Source organism: Lucilia sericata, unplaced genomic scaffold, assembly GCF_015586225.1.
Source record: "Lucilia sericata isolate MDLA Ls3-8-SP2 unplaced genomic scaffold, ASM1558622v1 Contig007285F_arrow, whole genome shotgun sequence".
Classification (NCBI taxonomy): domain Eukaryota; kingdom Metazoa; phylum Arthropoda; class Insecta; order Diptera; family Calliphoridae; genus Lucilia; species Lucilia sericata.
Window position 1 is genome coordinate 1 of NW_023997921.1, and position 15417 is coordinate 15417.

The 15417-nt window shown below is 29.1% G+C and overlaps 1 protein-coding gene across 1 annotated transcript; it reads left to right on the plus strand.

The window, feature by feature from the left end:
• Positions 1-563: 563 nt before the first annotated feature.
• On the plus strand, positions 564-9323 carry LOC119615711 (G protein-activated inward rectifier potassium channel 3-like). The gene is made up of 5 exons (XM_037971714.1): positions 564-680; positions 6988-7518; positions 7588-7777; positions 7848-8084; positions 8150-9323. The coding sequence occupies exons 2-5, from the start codon at positions 7033-7035 to the stop codon at positions 8563-8565; spliced, it is 1329 nt and encodes a 442-aa protein (XP_037827642.1). The 5' UTR covers positions 564-680; positions 6988-7032; the 3' UTR covers positions 8566-9323.
• The last annotated feature ends 6094 nt before the right edge of the window (positions 9324-15417 follow it).

The following is a 15417-nucleotide window of genomic DNA, read 5'->3' on the forward strand; positions in this document are numbered from 1 at the left end:
TTAGAAAGTTGTTCATACAAAATTTTTAGGATCCTAGCTTTAAGAGTTTTTCCAGATGGATCTATTGCTAGTTTATTCCTAAAAGTTTATATGGACCTTAAAGTTGCTCGTGCAAAATACTAGTCCTATCTTGGCGCCCACCTTGAAACTATACCAGGCTATCATTGAGACAAGACAATTTCTTAAGGTTCTCACTGGTAATGGTAGGAAAAAATATTACCATTTCAATGCATTCCTCGCTTCATGGTCGCGTAGTCACATCACAGATATGATATCACTCTCTCCACACCCTTACTGCTGAGCAGTATAAGGTTTGTTAAGGGTGTCGATATTAATATCTTAATTATGCAGAATATTTCATATCATTGAACTTTTGGCCTTGATCTAAGCATGTCCCTCTTCGAACAAAATTAAGGTTAACCTTTGGTCAAACACCACTAACTAAACATTAAAAATCTAAATATTTTCCTAATTTAATATTCAATGTCATTGATTTCTTAAAACAAAATATAAAAAATAAACACTACTCACTATAGATTTTATCTTTCTACTTCATCCTTTACAGGTATCGTCAGACACGTTTTAGTTCTCGGCGTGTACGAAAACGTGTGATATTCAAACATGGTGACTGTAATGTGGTACAAGGAAATGTGGCCAAAAGAAGACGAAGATATCTACAGGTAAGTTAAAACACACATACACACGAACACAAACTCTTGCAAAAAAAAAGCTGAACAAACCATAACATAATCTAGGAATATGAAGCTCTGGGAGTTGGTAGAAAAAAATAAATTTCAGCAGTGCAAGCAATTGATACTGTTTTACCTTGAGAAATAAATGAGATGGTTAAAGGAATCTTACTTACATTTGAATTGTAGTATTTTTCCAAAGTGCAAATATTTATGCGTATTTATAAGATTTGTATTTAAATCTTGTTGTTTTGTTATACCCTACACCACTATTGTGGGTTTCTGTTGATGTTCGTAACACAAAATAATCAATTGACCCCCAAGTAAACATATAATCCAAATTTTAAATATACTTATAAACGGTGGGTTAATTGTTAGAGTTCTAATCTGTTGGACCAGATGTTGCCCGGTGGAGGTCTAAGTGTAGTTTTTGTCGATTTTGAGGTAACACACATCATCCTTTCAAACTAACTTAATAACTACAACCGATGTAGTGAATCATAAAATCGACCATGCCCGCCTATACTTTCTTCCTTACTTTATTCTTATTTGTTTCCAAGTCTTTAGTCTTTTTTTCTCTAGGGTTTTTTCCTCTTTTGATTTGAATTGTTAAATAAACCCTAGTTACACAACATGAATTGAGTGGTGGAATTTCTACAAAGTATGTAGTTTGAAGTGTGTCCTTTTTGAAAAGAACAAAAAGATTTTATTTTAAATATCTTTATATATTTTTATACCTAAAATAAGTTTCTTTTTTATTAAATGGATGTAGCAATTGAAGTTGGAAATGCTGAAACAGATCAAATAATCCTATTAAGTAATATTATTTTTGTAATATAATAAATTTATTGATGTTTAATTATATTTTTATTAAGGAATTCCAAATACAGTTTGCCTGTAATGCGTGGGAGTAACTAATTAAATAACTAGAATACTTTAAGCATTCTACTTAATGATTTATGTCTATCTATGACGTGTAATTTCTCCTAAAACCCTCAAATAAATATGTGTAAATAAGTATATAGGGAAAATTTTCTTTAAAACAATAAAAAAAGGAAACTGTTATACAAAGCTTTCGCATAGAGTTATAGCCAACCAAAAAACAGTTTTTATAATAAAACCAGTTTTTATAATAAATGCCAGTATTTTATGTGAATCAAGGTTTTACAATAAAACAAATTTGTGTATACTAAAAAGTAGGTATTATACTAAAAACTAGATTTCATACTAAAACCAGTATTTTTTTTAAAAACCAATATATATACTACAGTTGATATAGTTAGTTATTTAGTTAGTTAGTTAGTTAGTTAGTTAGTTAGTTAGTTAGTTAGTTAGTAGTAGTTAGTTAGTTAGTTAGTTAGTTAGTTAGTTAGTAGTTAGTTAGTTAGTTAGTTAGTTAGTTAGTTAGTTAGTTAGTTAGTAGTTAGTTAGTTAGTTAGTTAGTAGTTAGTAGTTAGTTAGTTAGTAGTTAGTTAGTAGTAGTTAGTTAGTTAGTTAGTTAGTAGTAGTTAGTTAGTTAGTTAGTTAGTAGTTAGTTAGTTAGTAGTTAGTTAGTAGTAGTTAGTTAGTTAGTTAGTTAGTAGTTAGTTAGTAGTTAGTTAGTAGTTAGTTAGTAGTTAGTAGTTAGTTAGTTAGTAGTTAGTTAGTTAGTTAGTTAGTTAGTTAGTTAGTTAGTTAGTTAGTTAGTTAGAGTAGAGTTAGTTAGTTAGTAGTAGTTAGTTAGTTAGTTAGTTTTAGTTAGTTAGTTAGTTAGTAGTTAGTTAGTTAGTTAGTAGTTAGTTAGTAGTTAGTTAGTTAGTAGAGTTAGTAGTTAGTTAGTAGTTAGTTAGTAGTTAGTTAGTTAGTTAGTTAGTTAGTTAGTTAGTTAGTTAGTTAGTTAGTTAGTTAGTTAGTTAGTTAGTTAGTTAGTTAGTTAGTTAGTTAGTAGTAGTTAGTTAGTTAGTTAGTAGTTAGTTAGTTAGTTAGTTAGTTAGTAGTTAGTTAGTTAGTTAGTTAGTTAGTTAGTTAGTTAGTTAGTTAGTTAGTAGTTAGTTAGTTAGTAGTAGTTAGTTAGTTAGTTAGTTAGTTAAAACTAGTTATCATACTAAAAATCACTTTTCATACTAAAAACCAGTTTATACTAAACACCAGTTTTATACTAAATCCTATTTTCATACTAGAAACCAAAACCCTTTCTTATCCTAAAACCCTTTTTTATACCACTTTCTTTACTAAATTTGTGGTGGTTTGCAATTGTATGAAGATTTATTACTAAATATGGCAAACAGTCAGTGCGACTCCTTATTACCAAGGCAACTTAACACATAACTACGTAGTTTATTTTATTCAAACAAATTTGTTGAATTATTATTTTGTTTTTACATTTCTTTTGCTTCAACAAAATAATATAATTGTCTCAAATTACATGTGAAAAAACAAATCTTAAATCTTTTTTCATCATCTTTGTTTTTGCGGATTTTGTTTTACTTCCAAGAACTACGTAAAGAAAAAGTATTATAAATCTTTTTTTAGACATCATTAGGATTTAGCTTTGCTACGCAATTCTTTTTTGCTATTTTTTTACTCTATTAGTGGACAAATAAAGATTCGCACTTTTGTGTATTTTTAGGTTTTTCCTTTTTCTCTAAGAAGGGTGAAAAAGCCTGGATTTTAGTGATATTTATGTAGGTGTTAAGTTTTATGTTGCAATAAGGTTTTGTGCAAATGTTTGAAATACTTAATATTTATTTGGTATTTACTTACTGGAGGTAAGTAAGACATTTCCCAGACAATTATTGTTAGTATTTATGTTTTAAGTCGTCTGGTATGGATATTTATATTTACGTTCTAATATTTGCGAATTACAAATTAAGAAAATTCAAAAAAGCTTAGAAACTGATAACGCCTAGTCTAGTATTTCCAGTTTGGACTAGAAGTTTAGAAAAGGATGTAAAATTTTAAAAGTTTAAATTTCTTAACAGAATCATTATTCTTTAATAACATTCTGACTACTTCCTGTTACATACGCACATATACATATAAATGTAATCTACTTATAAATTACTTTTTAAAACCCCTTTATTACAATTTCGACATGTTGCCTGTCACCTGTAATTACAGTCTTGATTAATGCCACTTGCCTCCAATGTGTTTAACACTGCTTTAATACAAATTATATTCAAGTGTTATTAATAGTGTTATAATCTTTATTAATATTAATTTGATCTGTAAAATAATTTCAATTTTAAATTAGATTTCAATTTATTCTCCACTAGATTTGTTCGATTCTAATTTGAAATAATTTTGTGGCAGTTGACCTTTTGGGCAAAATTTAATCAGATTTTTTATTCTATTGACACAAAAGGCTAGTTTTTTGCAAAATACAAACATACGTACATATCTATGTTTGTACGTATGTATGTATATTTTGCTGTTGTTGGCTATTTGTTTCTGTTAATTAATACAAAATTGAATATATTGAATTACATTTACAGTTTGTTTTGTTTTTGTATAAACAGAATAGATTTCTACGACTGATTATGAAATAGTTTTTTTTAATATCATTATAAATTATGCAATTTTTTCCGAAACAAAACGTATGAAGTAAAAGTATGAGAATTATAAAAATTCCTTGAAATGTGATAGGTGTTGATGAGTTTTTATTGCGTAGTTTAGAGCGGAGGGAAAATGTTTGCAGAAATAATAAAGTGAACAGTTTTCAATAGAATTTCATAGTTTTTATACTAAAAACCAGTTTTTATACTAAAAACCAGTTTTTATACTAAAAACCAGTTTTATACTAAAGACCAGTTTTTATACTAAAAACTAGTTTTTATACTAAAAACCAGTTTTTATACTAAAAACCAGTTTTTATACTAAAAACCAGTTTTTATACTAAAAACCAGTTTTTATACTAAAAACCAGTTTTTATACTAAAAAACAGTTTTATACAAAAAACTAGTTTTTATGCTAAAAACCAGTATATATACTAAAAACTAGTTTTTATACTAAAACCCAGTTTTTATACTAAAAACCAGTTTTTTAATACTAAAACCCGTTTTTTATACTAAAACCCGTTTTTTATACTAGGAACCAGTTTTAATACTAAAAACCAGTTTTTATACTACCAGTTTTATACTAAAAACCAGTTTTTATACTAAAACCCAGTTTTTATATTAAAAACTAGTTTTTATACTAAAAACCAGTTTTTATATTAAAAACCAGTTTTATACTAAAAACCAGTTTTTATACTAAAAATCAGTTTTTATACTAAAAACCAGTTTTTATACTAAAAACCAGTTTTTATACTAAAAACCAGTTTTTATACTAAAAACCAGTTTTTATACTAAAAACCAGTTTTTATACTAAAAACCAGTTTTATACTAAAACCAGTTTTTATACTAAAATTTTGGAAAGGGCAGCTGCACTTTCTTCTGGCGAGTTAGTGGTAACTTCCTTGATATTAGGATTTGACTCCTCAACCTTATCAGTAGTGGCTACTGATGCTGTGTTCTTAGGTTTTTTAGTGTCCTTTTCGGGGCTTGTTGTAACAGCCCTTCCAATCGGCACCTTCCCAATTTTGAATATGACAGCTTTAGAAGCGAAGTAAGCCCTACCTTTATTCTTGGCAAGACTAGCCATGGAATTCTTGTCGATCCTATTACAAATAGAGTTCCCTCAGGTTCTTCTTTTCTATAAAAGACATCCCATTTTTCCACAGCCAGCTCAGCATTTTGATCTCCAAGAATTTCGAGTATACGTTCATTAGACAGTTTACTGCCCCATACTTTTATGTAGACAGTGGACTTTGAGATCACCGGAAGTTCACTCTTATTTGCCAGTCCCAGCTTAGCGCCGTCCCAGGGAAGAGAGATACTTTCCACCAAATTCTTTAGGGTGCTAACACATTGGTGAGATGCCAACCTCATCAACGTCACGCCCACGCTGAACTCACAGCTCACGCTCTTTATTGGGTAAGGGGCAAACAACCCTTTGAAGCGATTGCGTAGTCCACTATTTTATTGTTCACCAGATCTTCTACCCTACTCTGCTGGTCTATTGGAATTTTGCCTGTCGGATTACCGTCACCGTAAACTGCATAGTAGAGATCGTCCCGGTGTCTTCTTCTGGCAACTTTGACGTAAGATGGCGGCTCTTTTCCTTTTCCACCGTCTAGCTTCTCCTTCCTCGTTTTTCGGGACTTCTTTTGAGATACCCTTACCTTCGAGGTTGGTTTTGCCGACGTGTTCGTCTTCGAAATATCTGGCTTGGCGTTGTCAACATTACTCGCAGGATTCTGACTTGAGGTTCCTTTGAGTGAAGTATGGCTTGGCTTTGACTGCGTATTAGAAGACGGGAAGCTTTTTTTCATCTTAGGTTTATTCTTAGTTGTCAACTCTTCTGGAGACCTGATCCTCTTTGCCCCAGATCTTGTGAGAGAGTCCGACTTTTCTTTAGGAGTGTCGTGGGCTTGACTAACTATAATATCCTGAAGCATTTTTTTCAATTTCCTCCTCTGTGATCCAAATAGTCTTTTCTTAGTTAGCTATGCTATCACTTACCTCTTTCACCATTAGCTCTACTTCATCCTTCTTGGGATTTGCTTTAATGGTGTTGTTATTATCATCTGAGGATTCAGCTCTCTCCGAGTACATCCTTCTCTTTCACCCCTATATTTTTGCCAATGGCATGCTGTACATTTGACGCATTGTCCGCCACGGAGGCCAAGGTACCCACCTCCGTAGTAGTATTTTGCTCACGATTGCAGGATGACGACGACACGTGACTCGTGTGTGGATCAACACTTGCCGTCGGTACTGGGTTATTTAGGCCCTGCACCGTAACTTTTATCTTTTTATTTTTATTTTCCATGTTGTTTTTTTACAGTTTTTTTTGGTCCGCGGGGAATATAATATTCCCAGGTGGTGGACAATCACCAGTTTTTACACTATAATCCAATGTTTATATGTATTCAAGCCTGCTTTTATACTCAAACCAGCTTTTATACTAAAAACTAGTTTTTTACTCTAAAAACACGATTATATAATAAAAACCCTTTGTTATACAGAAAAACCAGATTTTGTTTTAAGAATTCGGTTTAAAATTTTTGTACTAAAAACCTGTATTTATATTTAAAATCCTTCGGAATAGAGACCCGTCTTACACACATTTATTGTTACAACTTCTTCAAAGATCATGTTTTGTTTTGTGATCTATGATTTTTCAAAAATTAAGATTCTTTTCCTGATTTAATATATTTTTTTCATCATCAATTTTTTAATGTTTCTTTTTTAAAATCCATTTTTCTTTCTCCTTACAGGACATTTTCACCACCCTCGTCGACGCCCAATGGCGTTGGACCCTCATGGTGTTCGCCTTCAGTTTTCTCATATCCTGGGCATTTTTCGGTCTCATCTGGTGGACGATAGCCTATGCACACGGTGATCTCGAATGGATACAAATGCGCGATCAGCAACCTGAATTAATACAAAATATGACACACACTATGTGTGTGACCGAAGTACGTTCATTCATATCAGCATTTCTATATTCGATTGAGACTCAACACACAATCGGTTACGGTAATCGTTTCATAACCGAAGAGTGTCCCGAGGCGATATTCACAATATGTCTTCAATGTATAACGGGTGTATTTATACAAGCATTTATGGTGGGCATTGTCTTTGCCAAACTATCGCGGCCGAAAAAACGTGCCCAAACTCTATTATTCTCACGCAATGCGGTGATATGTCATCGGGATGGTGTGCCGTGTTTGATGTTTCGTGTGGGCGATATGCGTAAGTCTCATATAATTGAGGCTCATGTGAGAGCACAGATAATAAGGAAGAAGGTAAGGGAGAGACACATTTATATATTTTTGAAATATTTAATTAATTGTTATCTTGTATTTCTCTCGTAGGTCACTAAAGAAGGTGAAATTTTACCCTTTTATCAACAAGAACTTACAGTGGGTGCCGATGGTGGTGAAGATCGTTTAATGTTTATTTGGCCAACTACTATAGTGCACAAAATAGATCGTCATAGTCCTTTGTATATGTTGTCAGCGTCCGATATGTTAAAGGAAAGATTTGAGGTGGTTTGCATGCTGGGTAAGTTGTATTTTTATAAAAAATTGGAGAATTTAAATCAATAACATTCATATTTTATTTATATATAAAGAGGGTGTTATTGAGTCCACTGGCATGACCACTCAGGCTCGCAGCAGTTTCTTGCCTTCGGAAATCTTATGGGGTCATCGTTTTGTAAACGTTGTTTCATTCCGCAAAGAAACCGGAGAATACGAAGTCGACTATACTTTATTCAATAATACCTATGATGTGGATACACCTTTGTGCTCAGCCAAAGAATTAGATGATCTTAAAGAAGAATATACCAAAAATAATAAAGCAGGTTTAGGTATGAATAAATGCAAATATATACCAATTAAATTACCATTTATAATAATAAAATTTTCCTTTTAGATCGCGCTTTATCCGTAGGCTTAATAAAACACATTTCTTCCGCTGCCTCTGTGGATCATTTGGATCCGGCTAGTGATGAATCTTTAGATTCTGGCCGCCTACATATACGCTCAAATTCCATTCCAAATGGTGCTTTGGCAGCTGAACTAGAACCATTAAATAATAATAAACCCTCATTTGCGGTGGGTGGTTCAACCATTATACCAACCATAACCACAAATTTCCAAAGTATTAATGAGTTAAATAATTCCAATACAAATTTAACATCGCTATCCAAAAATAATAACAACAATAATAACAATAATAATAATAGCACAAACAATGTACACAGTAGTAATAGTAGTCTAAAGAAATCCACCAATTCCCGACGTCTTTCCATAAAACAAGATCAGCTTCCTTTAGATTCATTATGCTGATATTTAAGTAAAGTTTTAAAGAAATTATTTTAAAATTGAAATTTCTATTTGTATTATTTTTATTAGTTTTTTGCCTTTTTGTTCGAAATTATTGTTTTCAAGTTGTTTGTCTTTTATTTTTGGATATTTGTGCTGAAGAAGAAGGTGATTTGAAAAACGAACTTTAATCGGGAAAGTTTGAAAAGTCGGATTTAATTAAAACCATACTTTGTTTTTATTCTGAAAAGTTGTTTTTAGGCTAAACCCCATTTTTTGCGAAGCGAATTTAATTCTAAAAGTAGTTTTTATACAAAAAAAAACAGTTTTTATACTAAAAACCAGTTTTTATACTTAAAACCAGTTTTTATACTTAAACCAGTTTTTATACTAAAAACCAGTTTTTATACTAAAAACCAGTTTTTATACTAAAAACAAGTTTTTGTACTAAAAACCAGTTCTTATACTTAAAACCAGTTTTTATACGAAAAACCAGTTTTTATACGAAAACCCAGTATTTATACTTAAAACCAGTTTTTATACGAAAAACCAGTTCTTATACGAAAAACCAGTTTTTATACGAAAAACCAGTTTTTATACGAAAAACCAGTTTTTATACGAAAAACCAGTTTTTATACGAAAAACCAGTTTTTATACGAAAAACCAGTTTTTATACATAAAACCAGTTTTTATACGAAAAACCAGTTTATATACTAAAAACCAGTTTTTATTCGAAAAACCAGTTTTTACACTATTCTAAAAACCAGCTTTTATACAAAAAACCAGCTTTTATACTAAAAAATAGTTTTTATACTTAAAACTATTTTTATACTAAAAACCTGTTTTATACTAAAAACGTGTTTTCATACTAAAGGCCAGTTTTTATACTAAAAACCAGTTTTTATACTAAAGACCAGTTTTTATACTAAAAACTAATTTTTATACTAAAAGCCAGTTTTTATACTAAAAACCTGTTTTTATACAAATAACCAATACAAACTGCTTTTTATAATAAAAACCGTTTTTTATGAAAGACAGTTTTTATACTAAAAACTGGTTTTTATGTTGTTTTATACTGAAACTGATTTTTATACAAAAACTGGTTTTTATACTAAAATCAGTTTATTGTACTAAAAACTGGTTTTTGTACTAAAAACTTGTTTCTATACCAAAAACTGGTTTTTATACTTAATACTGGTTTAAACACTAAAAACTTGTTTTTATACTAAAAATTTTTTTTAATAATAAAAACTGGTTTTTGTACTAAAAGCTGGTTTTTATGTTAAAAACTGGTTATTGTACTAAAAACTGGTTTTTGGTACTAAAAAGTGGTTTTTATTTTAAAAACTTGTTATTGTACTAAAAACTGGTTTTTATACTAAAAACTGGTATTTATACTAAAAACTGGTATTTATACTAAAAACTGGTTTTTATACTAAATACTGGTTTTTATACCAAAAACTGGTTTTTATACTAAAAACTGATTTTTATACTTAAAACTAGTTTTTATACTAAAAACTGGTTTTTAAGCTTAAAACTGTTTTTTGTACTAAAAACTGTTTTTTAAACTAAAACCTGGTTTTCATACTAAAAACAGTGTTTTATACTAAAAATTCGTTTTATACTGAAAACAGCTTTTTGTACTAAAATCTGAAGTTTTGAGCGAAATCAAATTCACAAAACCCTTTTTCAAAACATGTTTCTTTTCAGCATAATATTTCTTTTAAAACTCTTATCCTTAAAGTCCTTTTATTATTGGGACATTTAAAGATTAAATGCCATATTTTTAATTTATAAGTTTAAGTCTAATGAAAACAAGAAAGAATTTATAATTGATATTAAGCCACAAATCATTATATATTAAAAAAAAAACATAAATATTTTTTAAACTAATTTTTTTTGTTAAAAAAAGGTTTTAATTAAATATATAATTTTCTTTTCAAATTATTACTACATAAGTAACGTCAAAAATTGTGATTGTCTACATATAGAAATTTATAATAATAAAAAATTTTAATAAAAAATATAATTAAATTGCACAAAAGCGCTTTAAATAAAACACTGAAATAAGCCTATTTTTATAAAAAACGTTCTCAAGAAATAAAAAGTAACAAAACCTGAAAATAAAGAGATTTTTCAAACACCTAAAAAATAAACATTTCAACATTTTTATTCAAATTGCTTTTAATGAAAATTTATTACAACAAAAAATGTTTTTTTAATTAACTTTTTATCCCCATAAAGCGCTATAACTACACAAATTATTAAAAAACGAATTTATAAAAAAGAAAACATTTTTTTGGTTTATTTTATTAGTTAATTAATAAAGAAAAAAGTCTTGCCTCATTTTTTTATGCAAACAAAAAATTGTCCATAGAAAAATTATATATTTTTTTGTTATATAAAAATAATTCAAATTGTAAAAAATTTAATAATTGTAAATTTAAATGAACAGTAAAAAAGTGTGCTATATTTTTTAGAAAAAAAAAAATTGTAAAAAATAATTAATTATATTTACACAACATATTTTTCTAAATGGACAATAAAATGTGAATGAAAACCTAAACTAATGAAATAATTGTAAAAAATGTAAAATTTGAAAAATTACTGAAAAAAACATATTGTTTTAAATTTAAGTGAAAAAAAGATGATGATATACTATATGAAAAAACAACTATTTTTAAAGAAATATATTTTAAATAAAAAAACACAAATCAATTATATAAAAGACGTAAATTATACGAAAAAAAATCTTTGAAGTTTTAATTAAAGAAGTTATGAAAACAAAAGACTTAAGTAACAAACCTTTAGTAGGTGGATAGTATATAGGTAGGTTGTTGAGAAAATTTATAAGATTTGTTTGATACTAATAGACAATATCGGTCGAATAGAAAAAATATGAATAATATGTCCTTCTGTCCGATAAAAATTATAAACAGATATTTTTTGTTTCGAATCTTTTTTTGAAAATAATTCGGTATCACGGAAGCTATTGTAGATATCACAACGAAATTTCATATGGTTGGAGATAAGCGTTTTCAAGTTAGTAGATTGAGGGCTCGAGGGGGCACCCTCGAAATTGTTTACCTCGGGTCACAACCTAGAATCATGAAATTTTGACAAGAGATGTGTTTTTGGTTATGTAGATTCACTAAGGAGGGATTTTTACAAATTTGTACATTTAGGGGTAATCAGGGAAAAAAATGAGTAAAACAGGTTTTATTAATTATCTCTCACAATATTAGTGAAACAAGAAAAATGAGCAGATGGGTGTCTGGTACTTTTTTGAAATTCGTACTTTTAAGGGGTGAAAATGTGTAATAAATGTGATTTTGGTACCTTTTTTGGATCTTTATAACTTTTTAACTAATAAACATAATACAACTTTTATAAATATTTTGGATATATCGTCCAAAATTATTAGATACCTGTTTCGTATTTTTTTTTAAATTCAGTCCTTTTTGGGTGTAAAAGGGACATTAAGAAAACTTTTTCGATTAAATTACGTACTAACTCTGTAATATTTATTGAAACGAAGTATTTGCTATTTCACTGAGGAAAAAAAGTACCAAAATGGGGGAAACGAGAAATTTAATTTATTCAAACTCATTGAGGCAACTTTTACAAAATTTGAAAAAATTGTTAATTTACTCATACAAAATATGCAATTGGTATAATATTTTAGAATTCGGGTACTTAGGTCTATATAGGACCAAATTCGGGTAAATTGTTTGGTACTTTTTGAAAGCACAATTTTTTCTGTAACAAATGAATGCAGATTTGAATCGTTTGAGTTTTATCTGTGATATAGAGATTTAAACACGGAATATTTAGTAAAGTTAATTCACAAAAAAGTCTATACCTACGCGAAAAGGAGGCAAATTGAACTCTTTTTATTAGTACTTTACACAAAGATATCAATAATACAAGTAAGAAAGTATAGTCGGGCGTGGCCGACCATATGATACCCTACACCAGTTATGAATATTAAATGTGATTTATTTTTCATAATAAAGCATTTATCTTCAATAATAATAATCCATGTAAACCTTGTGCGCAAGGTACAGGTTGCAATTTTCAAGATAATTGGATGAAATTTGGCACGCACGTTTTATTTGAAGGACGAAGCCTATTGAAAATGGTTAAAATCGGTCCATTATTTCACCTAGCCCCCATAGAACAGAACCCTCCGAAAAGGTCTTATGAGCTCATAATTATGTTAAATATACAGATATATCGATAAATTACGGCACAACTAAGTTTTATAGAAGTCTTGATGACCCTGCCAAATTTCATAAAGATCGGGCCCCATTTGACCCTAGCTCCCATACAAAGTCCCCTTCAGAAAATTACTTGAATGTCCCAAATTAACTTATAAACACAAATATCGCGATGAAATTCAGCACAATAAAATATTATGTAAATATATTCACAAAATTTTATCGGGCTTGGTCCATATTTGCCCCTAGCCCCCATATAAAGCCTCTTTCAGAAAATTAGTTTTTCATCCATAAATTGCTTAAATGTATCGGAACAAGGCTTAATCGACTCAGAAAACGATTCTAAGCCGATTGGTATACTTTAAGGTGGGTCTAGGACGAATATTTTTGTATGTTACAAACATCAGCACAAATCCAATATACCCTCCCCACTAACGTGGTGTAGGGTATAATAAATCCAAAACACATGATTTTTATAATAAGGTGTTCTTTAAGACAGAACTTTTTAGTACTTTTCTTAATGTCTCTCATATAGTACTTTTTGAATTTTCTAATATATTCTAACTAGAAACATAAATTTGAACATGTATGACCTTGACTGAATAATAATCTGTAAGTGGGTACTCTTCGGTACTTTACCATTCTTCAAATGGTACCTTTTGGATTCCCTACAATGGGGTAGTGGAATACAGGACACAGTGACCTTATTAAATGAGAATTTATTGAGAGAGATTTTAGTATATTTTCGTTTTTTAGATGGTACTTTTTGAAGGTTTTACAATATTGAACATAGAAATATAAAATTTAACATTAATGTCTCTCAAATGGTACTTTTTGAATATTCAACCTAGAAACATAAATTTGAACAAGCATGGTCCTGACTGAATAATAATCTGGACTTTTTGGTACTTTACCATTTTTCAAATTGTAGCTTTTGGATTCCGTATAATGTGAAAACGGGTCCTTATTAAATGAGAATTTATTGATTGAATGAGAATCTCTAAGATGTATTTTAAAGTACTTTTTCCTACTTCAAATAGTACATTCGAAATTTTCTATAATGTGGAAGCTAAACGAATGAAAATAAAAAAACACACTCCTGTTAAAAATTTCTATAAAAATATAATTTTGTTTGTATTGTATTCTGGTTAGGGTAGCGAAGCACCCAGGGTATTCTAGTATTTCAATATTTGTGACTTAGAATCACTTTCTGAGTAGATTTAACGATGTCCGTCCGTCCGACCGACCGTCCATGTAAGCGTTGTTATAAAAGTACAGGTTGCAATTTTCAAGATAATATGATGAAATTTGGCACAAAGTCCTATGTCATAAGATGCCAGAGTTGAACGCTATTTGAAACGGTTGAAATCGGTCAAATATTTCACCAAGACCCTATACCACCAAATCCCCGAATAGGACCTTTAAGCTCATAATTATCTTAAATGTTATTATATCGCAACAAAAATCGCCAAAAATTTGTTTTATAGAAGTCTAATACTGGCTATTTTCGTTTTGATTGGGCCTCATTTGACCCTAGCCCCTTTGCAAAGACTCCTTCTGAAAATGACATGAATGTCCACAATTCACTTATAAACACTAGCATCATGATGAAATTCAGAAAAAAATAACTTTTAAATAAAAATAAATGCCTCCACTGGATTTTATAAGGATCGGCCCGAATTTTTTCCCTTAACCCACATATAAAACCCATTTCAAAAATTTCGTTTTTCATCAGTCTATTAAGCCATGTCCGTCTGTATGTCTGTCTGTCTCTCTGTCTGTCTGTCTGTCTGTCATAAAAATAAGAATTAAAAATTCTCTAAAAGGAGAGTACTTTTCTATTCTATTTTTCTAACTATATTAACTTTTTTATATAAATCAATGATCGGTATTGTATGCATTCTTGTACAGTGGTGGACAAAAATATAAGTACATTTATGTATTTGAATATACAACTTATACAGCATACTTTATGGCAGCTATTACTGTAAAGTGGAACGTATTGTGTATTATATGCATACACATGGAAGATTATTATTCTTCGTTTGAAATTTCCACAAAAATATCATTTTAATATTTTTCATTTAAAATAAAATACATAATAACATTTACTTAAAAAAATACTGTAAACTATTTTTAGTTGTTTGTTTACATTAAACATTTTATAAAATTTATTTAACATGTCTCCTTAAAATTGATTTAATTTTTCATAATACTCGTTAATTTAAAATAAACATGATTTTAATTTAATTTAAAACAAATACACATAATATTATTTATTTGTTTAGTTTTATTAGAAAATCACATAATATTAATTTTATCACATAATATGTTTACTTTTGTAATAACAGCAATTATAAATAGTAAAATAAACACACGTTTTGTTTATTTTTTTTTTGAGGTATGTAAATAAAATAATTAACGAAATGTAAGAAATTTTAAATAAATATAATTATATACACTATTTACATACATATATTTTGATTAAACAGAAATTAAACGTTAATAAAAATGATATTTTGCACAGTGTTCTAGAAATGAGTTAATTAATTTGTACTAATGTTTAATGAGTTGTCATAAATTTAATGTAAAACATTTACTTAGTCATCACTTCAAGTAACAATGGGAGAATGTCATACATACATACATATAAATG

Excerpts from the sequence above, each read along its gene's own strand:
- LOC119615711 (XM_037971714.1), top strand. The coding sequence starts at position 7,033 with ATGGTGTTCGCCTTCAGTTTTCTCATATCCTGGGCATTTTTCGGTCTC. Across the intron at positions 7,778-7,847 it reads TGAGGTGGTTTGCATGCTGG|AGGGTGTTATTGAGTCCACT; the intron begins GTAAGTTGTATT and ends TTATATATAAAG. Across the intron at positions 8,085-8,149 it reads AAATAATAAAGCAGGTTTAG|ATCGCGCTTTATCCGTAGGC; the intron begins GTATGAATAAAT and ends TTTTCCTTTTAG.